This window comes from Lipotes vexillifer, unplaced genomic scaffold (assembly GCF_000442215.2).
Source record: "Lipotes vexillifer unplaced genomic scaffold, Lipotes_vexillifer_v1.1 scaffold413, whole genome shotgun sequence".
NCBI classification, from domain to species: Eukaryota; Metazoa; Chordata; class Mammalia; order Artiodactyla; family Lipotidae; genus Lipotes; species Lipotes vexillifer.
The window spans coordinates 1,749,779-1,756,916 of record NW_006769725.1 but is presented as its reverse complement, the minus strand read 5'-3'; the positions used below and the strand labels follow the sequence as shown (position 1 = coordinate 1,756,916).

At 41.8% G+C, this 7,138-nt stretch overlaps 1 protein-coding gene across 2 annotated transcripts in view; it reads left to right on the top strand.

Annotated features, from left to right (window-relative positions):
• Window positions 1-7,138, top strand: part of ME1 (malic enzyme 1) — a 194,458-nt gene that overhangs the window by 184,708 nt on the left and 2,612 nt on the right. For both annotated transcript variants that reach the window (XM_007445886.1, XM_007445885.1), the window contains exon 13: window positions 3,325-3,423. In XM_007445886.1, the coding sequence (XP_007445948.1) occupies window positions 3,325-3,423 (99 nt within the window). The remainder of the gene's footprint in view (window positions 1-3,324; window positions 3,424-7,138) is intronic.

Sequence of the window (7,138 nt, the reverse complement as noted above, 5' to 3'; positions counted from 1 at the left end):
CAAACCCGTGTCCCCTGCATCGGCAGGCGGACTCTCAACCACTGAGCCACCAGGGAAGCCCTTAGAGCTTCTCTGACTCAGGAAATCATGTCTAATTACTTAGGAGGGCTTTTCAAAGTTGTTCTTACATTAAGGGAAATGTAGTCATTGTCTTTTATAGCAGACACATCAGAAGAAGAAAGATGATCTTTTTACTCATGGTAGCCAGTGTTTTCTTTCCTAAATAACTCCAGCACCCTCTAGTGACAAATTTCATGAAAAAAAAAAAGTCTTTCCAGTAAATCTACCCAGGGAAAGTAATAATTACTCTCTGAAGGAAAACAATAAGATGTGGTGAGGTTACTGGTGTTATTCTTATCATAGCCAGCTATCTCTCCGGCTGAATCTTGGCCTTTCCACCGTTCCCTTCTTAGGCTTCAACACGATATTCCTGTTTTTCATGCCACCTCACTGGTTTCTTTGTCATCCTTTCAAGTCCCCCCCCCCTTTTTTTTCAAGATTTTTTTGATGTGGACCATTTTTTAAAAAGTCTTTATTGAACCTGTCACAACAGTGCTTCTGTTCTATGTTTTGGGCCTCTGGCCGCAAGGCATGTGGGATCCCAGCTCCCTGACCAGGGATTGAACCTGTACCCCTGCATTGGAAGGCAAAGTCTTAACCACTGTACCGCCAGGGAAGTCCCTCAAGTTCCTTTCGAATAAGCTTCATCCTAGTATTCAGTTTTTTGTCCTCACTTTTCTCTTTCCTTTTAAAGTCTGCTTTCACAGATCTCACGCATTCTCTTATTTCCATTATCGTCATTCTAAAAGGGGCCAAGTTTGTATATCCCTATTCTTATCTATCACCACATCTCCAGTGACCTGATGGGTATTTCCACCAAAATGCCCTGCTATTCTCCTTAAATACGATGTGGAAAACCATTTCTTATCTCCACTTGCCCTCGATATCCGCATTTCTGTTCGTGACACCCCCTTTCTAAGCAGGCACCGAAGCTTAGAAGCCTGATGTTCTTTTTATCCTCCCTCAACCCAAAGCCTTTAAACACACCAGGCATGTGAACACCCGTGTAACTGTCTAATGTATCATCCTGCCTGGAAAACTCCGAGACTCATTCTCCACCTGTCTAAGCCTATCTTCAGGTCACGGCTTAAGTCCCACCTCGTCCTTGGGTCCTTTTGTGGCCTCTCTGACTCATTTTGATCTTTCTCCTTAGCCATGGCTGTCTTTAGCAAACACTTCATTTGATTCCTAGCTGTATTAGGCTCTCGAGAGTTTCACGTATTGAACAATCAAGTCTTGCCTTATATTTAAATTGTATGTTATCTTCTCTGAAGACAGAAGGTCTCCCATATACTTCTTTCAAAACACCAGTAGCACTAGTGCAATACTAAAGCACGTAGCAGAAACTTAGTAAATACTTATTGAATTAAATAGAACTAGTAGTCAGTAGTATTTATCAGTGAGGATAAATACAATACCACAGACACACCTCTAGAGGGGGCAAAAAGAAGAAAGTTCTTGTCTAGATTATATTTTGTAGTTAACAAAAGTAGCATGTAGGAGATCTAGGTGACTGTCTTGTTTGCCCATCCCAAATCTAGTAACTGTTAGGGTTATCGTCAAAGTACTAATTGGATCTCTTACGGAACTAGTAATCTCATGGATTGGCACCAATCTCAAAGACTGTTCCTGCACATTTTTATATCACAAAGAGATTTTTGGATTTCTCGGTCCTCTGGACAGTCCCTTGGACCTCTGATGCTCCCTGGGGACAGCCCTGCTGGCTCTGCGCGGTCTGTACAGCAGCCTGGAACAGTCTCCTCCCTCCTGTTCACATCTGGGAGGCAAACCTGGGCCTCCTACCCTCACACCCTCCTCCTAAGTCACCTGCTCTGTGTTCTCTCATTCTCCTTGCCCCACCCTTTCTGCTATCTGACCAGAGGGCTCTAGAGAGATCCCCACTGACAGCAGCGTCTGGAGGAAACTGATTCATGTAAGTCACTGGATAACTGAAAACCCAGGTAACTTTAACATTGATATAATACTATTATCTAACGTATAATCCAAATTCAAATTTGCCAGTTATCCATAAACAAGACCTTCATAGCCTCTAGACTACTCTTTTCATCTGCAAGAGCATTTCAGCCTTTCTGTTTCTTATATGGCAATGACATTTTGAAGAGTACAGGCCAGTTGTTTTTCACAATGTTCCTCATGATTTAAGTCATATGGTTAGAGGGTTTGGTTTAGGTTTGCCTAATAATTGAATCCTTCTCAGTGAATCACATCAGGAAGCACATAATGTCAATTTGCCTCATGTTTTTAAGCTACTTTATTGAGGTGTGACTGACATAACAAAAAGCCATATATCTTAGAACTTGATGAATTTAGAGATAAGTAAGTATACACCTTTGAAACCATCACCACAATCCATGCCATACACAAATCTATCACCTCCAGAAATTTTTTTTTTTTTTTTTGCGGTATGCGGGCCTCTACTGCTGTGGCCTCTCCTGCTGCGGAGCATAGGCTCCGGACGCGCAGGCCCAGCGGCCATGGCTCACGGGCCCAGCCGCTCCGTGGCACGTGGGATCTTCCCGGACCAGGGCACAAACCCGCGTCCCCTGCATTGGCAGGTGGACTCTCAACCACTGCGCCACCAGGGAAGCCCACCTCCAGAAGTTTTTTCCCACCCACTTTATTATTATTATTATGAATGTGTATGTGATAAGAATACTTAACATAAGATCTACCCTTGTAGCCCATTTTCATGTCTACACTGTTTCCTTTAGAAATAGGGACTGGTTTGGGGACAGCAAAGGCTGAGGCTACTTAAGTGATTTGGATAATCCAGAATCTGTATCCTGTTCTGCCATGTGAGTCGCAAATAACTCTCTCGGCCTCCTGCTCTACCTCCCGTGCAAGAGTATGTGAGCTGGGAGCAAGGCCTGACCAGCCTCTCCTACTCTGTTTTCAGGGTCCTTTTGCATCACTTTTCTCATCCTCCTCTGCCTTTCTTACCCTTCTTCCCCCTGTCCCTCTAGTGCATCAAACAAGAAAGCCGCCAGCGTTTCATGGTACAGTAGAAAAGGAACTGAGTTAAGAGGAAACCCAGACACTCATCCCCATCTTTTTCACTATTTACCTTCCCCCACCAGTCACCAAGCCTCTCTGAGCTCAGTTTTTCCACTGAGAAAGGGAGAGATGCAATTGGATGATGGCGTTAATGGGATCTGCTTTTATCCGCGACCATTCACCATTATCCTCACAACTACCACATTCTATGGTATGAAGTATTTTTCTGTCTTTTTTTTTTTTTTTAAGGTTATAGCTCAGCAAGTATCAGATAAACACTTGGAAGAGGGCCGGCTTTATCCTCCTTTGGACACCATTAGAGATGTTTCTCTGAAAATTGCAGAAAAGGTAAAACCACTCTTGTTGAAGTCTCATTATTTTTCCTTCCACCTATGGCTGAATGTGCATGTTTAGGTATTAAAAATCCACTTCCTTGAAATATCTGTATCAACTTATTATGTCAGAAGTCAGAGAAATGAGGCCTGGTGCTTCGGCAGAGCTTAGGAGCTATGTTTGATCCTTAGAGATGGGTTGAATCATTAATTTCCTCATCCTTTTTCTCTCCCATAATTCAGATAATTCATCAGGGTTTCATTTCAGCTAAGCTCCCTCCACTTGGCCTTTTTTTTGGTTTGTATCTTCCGTCTGACACTGAGATAGTCACCACAATATTGCACATATGGTAGAGCAACAGACCTTGGATGTGTGGCACCTTGAAAATCACAGTTGATTATACTGGGCAGAAAGCGAAACAGTGAGAACAGAGAACTCAAAGCTGGCTGGCGTGGCGGGTGAGCTCTTCAAGGAACTAGCCAAGAAGAACCTACATTTTCTACAACTAAGACGAGAGAGAAACCGACTCTTTTTGCAGGCTAGTTGTATTCATTTACTAGGGCTGCCATAACAAACTGCCACAAACTGGGTGACTTAGATAACAGAAATTTATTTTCTCATGGAGGCTAGAGATCTAAGATGAAAGGGTTGGCAGGTCTTCTTTCTTTGGAGGCCTCTTGGCTTGTCGATGACCACCTGCTTGCTGGGTCCTCGTGTGGCCTTTCCTCTGTTTGCACATCCCTGGGATCTCTCTGTGTGTCCAAGTTTTCCGTTCTTATAAGAACACCAGTCAACTTAGGTTAGAGCCCACCGGAATAGCGTCATTTTAACTTAAGTATCTGTTTAGAGGTCCTGTCTCCAAATACAGCCCCACTCTGAGGTACTGGAGGTTAAGGCATCAACATTTTCAGGTGACGTATTTCAGCCCACAATAGTCGTCATATGTTGAAACTAGGGTTTCTCAACCTGAACGCTATGCACATGTGTCTGGGTTACTCTTTGTCACGGGGGCTGTCTTGGGCATTGTCGGATGTTTAGCAGCATCCCTGGCCCTTATTCACCAGATGCCAGTAGCCTCTGCAACAGGTGTGACAACCAAAAATGTCTCCAGACATTGCCAAATGTCCCCTTGGAGGCAAATTTGCTCCTGGCTGAAAACCAAAGCTATTGGCAAGTTTAGCAGAACAACACCATTTAGATTTCATATGTCATGATTTATTTTGTTGATTCAGGGTAGATGCTTCAAAAACCAAGTAATCCTTCAAAAAAAACTTCAGATAATCTGCTTGGTTATCTGTTTAGGAAAGAGTATGCTTATGTTTTCTCCTAATTTGTATCTACTAGTTTTAAACTAGTTTGAATTATTAATTCACTGAACATCACATTATCACTTTAAGTTCATTTTGAAGGGTTCAATGAAAAGGAGTAGCATATGATCAGAGGGGTAACTAAGAAGACGAGGGACAGCAGGAGAGTATGAAAAGCTCAGCTATTACACCTAGAAAGAGGAACGAACGTTGAGTGGATAAACAGAAATGGGGAAACCTGGACAAAGAATCAGCTTCAGGAAGGAAGGTGATATAAGTAGACTGCAGGTTTGTGGTATCCATGGCAGCGGGTTGGCCAAAAGGTTCGTTGTGGTTTTTTGTAACGTCTTACAGAAAACCCGAACAAACTTTTTGGCCATTCCAATACGTTCAAATGTACAATTCTAACAAGTAGATGGTGATGACTGAAACTTAAAGAGAGGCTGGATATAAAGGTGGTGGATCATCTACACGTGGTAACAGGTGAAGCTCTCGTCTTCCAGAGAGTCTGGTGTTGACGAGAAGGGGAGAGTGAAGATTTCACTGAGAGAGTGCATCGTTAATACAGTGTGTCCTGGGAGCAGAAAGAGGAATGGATTTCCGCAGGGTCTGTGTCAGGAATGAAACAGAACATTTTATAATAAAAGTGATACAGCCTTTGCAAAAGAGGCACAGGGGAACTTTTTGGGGTGATGGAAATGTTCTGAAACGGGATGTGGTAACAGTTGCCCAACTCTGAGTTTATAGAAATAATTGGATTAAAAAAAAAAGAAATAATTGGATTATATGTTAAAACTGTTTAATTTTGTGGTCAGTGAATTGTAACTCAAGAATATCTGTGAAAAATATAGTAATACCACATCATAGGCACTCTGAAAAAAAGAAAAGAGGAAAATACCTGACATTCTACTTTTCTAAAACAAGCATTGTCATCATTTTGGCGTATGTGTTTGCTTGCAGTCTGTTTTCATTTGTTTGCTTTCTTTTCTAACACTGTGGTAATAACATGTAAGGGTGTATTCACGTACTTCTGATCATGCTTTTTTCATAAACATTTTTCCACAGTATAGCACACTCTTTATAACTTTTTTTCATAAATGCATAATTTTACATTGAGAAGAGATACTTAATCATTTGGATATTCTTCAAGATCACGCTTACTCAAATAAGTCTGTCATACAAGTAGCTCCTTAATGATTGCTTTCTTAAAAACTGGAGTGAATTAAAGAACACATGGGGAGTGATTAATTTTGACAACAGGGAGAATCCATTCTTCTCAAAGAAAGCAGGGGAAGAGAATGTTTGAAGATACGGAGGAGACAGTTTGAGTTGAGGAAAAGAGAAATTGAGATCATTCTCTTTGATCAGTTGGAATTTTCTCAGCAGAGTGATGAGAGTCAAATGGAGACTGAGGAGGGGAAGGTTTGAAATTGACTTCGGGGAAATTGACTTGAGACAAAGTTTTTTTTAGTTCGTTTTTGATTTTTAAAGGGTAAAAGCATAATGTGCAACCACATGGGCCCAAGTAAGGTTAGGAAAAGAATGACATGGCAGGAGACAGCTCTGAAAGGAGAAAGCCAGCACTGAGGGTTCCCCACAAAGACGTGGAGACAAGGTTCTGTGATAGCAGCAAGGCACAGAGCACGGAGACTGGCTCCAGAGCCCCGCTGATTAGAATCGGGAGACCCTGGGATAGAGAAAGAGGTTCTGTAGGAGGGCCGCGGTCGGAATCAGGATTGCTGAAACTGCAGGGTATCTGAGTTCAAACTTAGCAGGGATTTTAAGGTATTTAGTTCAGTTAATTATCAGTCAAGTCATTTCAAGGCTGTTAAGACTGACTTACTTATCTGAGAAATTCTGGTAGGATCACCCATGAGTAAATCTGTACTATTCACACTTTCCTTTCTTGCTGATACCGTAGTCTACTCTTGTTACATGATTTATAATTGCATTTTCACTTTTTATCTTCTTTGTGATTATGTGTTCTATTATAATACACTTAATTTTTTTGGAAACAGACAAGATATAAATTAGAACTTAATTTTTTGATACATAAAAAATTCTTTTTTTTTAATTGAGGTATAGTTGATTTACAGTTAATTTCTGCTGTATAGCAAAGTGATTCAGTTAAACATATATATATATATATGTATATATATATATATATATATATATATATATATATATACACACACACACATACATATATATTTTTTTTTTTTTTTTTTTTGCCCTACGCGGGCCTCTCACTGTCGTGGCCTCTCCCGTTGCGGAGCACAGGCTCCGGATGTGCAGGCTCAGCGGCCATGGCTCACGGGCCCCGTTGCCTCGCGGCATGTGGTATCCTCCCAGACCAGGGCTCGACCCCGTGTCCACTGCATTGGCAGGCAGACTCTCAACCACTGCGCCACCAGGGAAGCCCC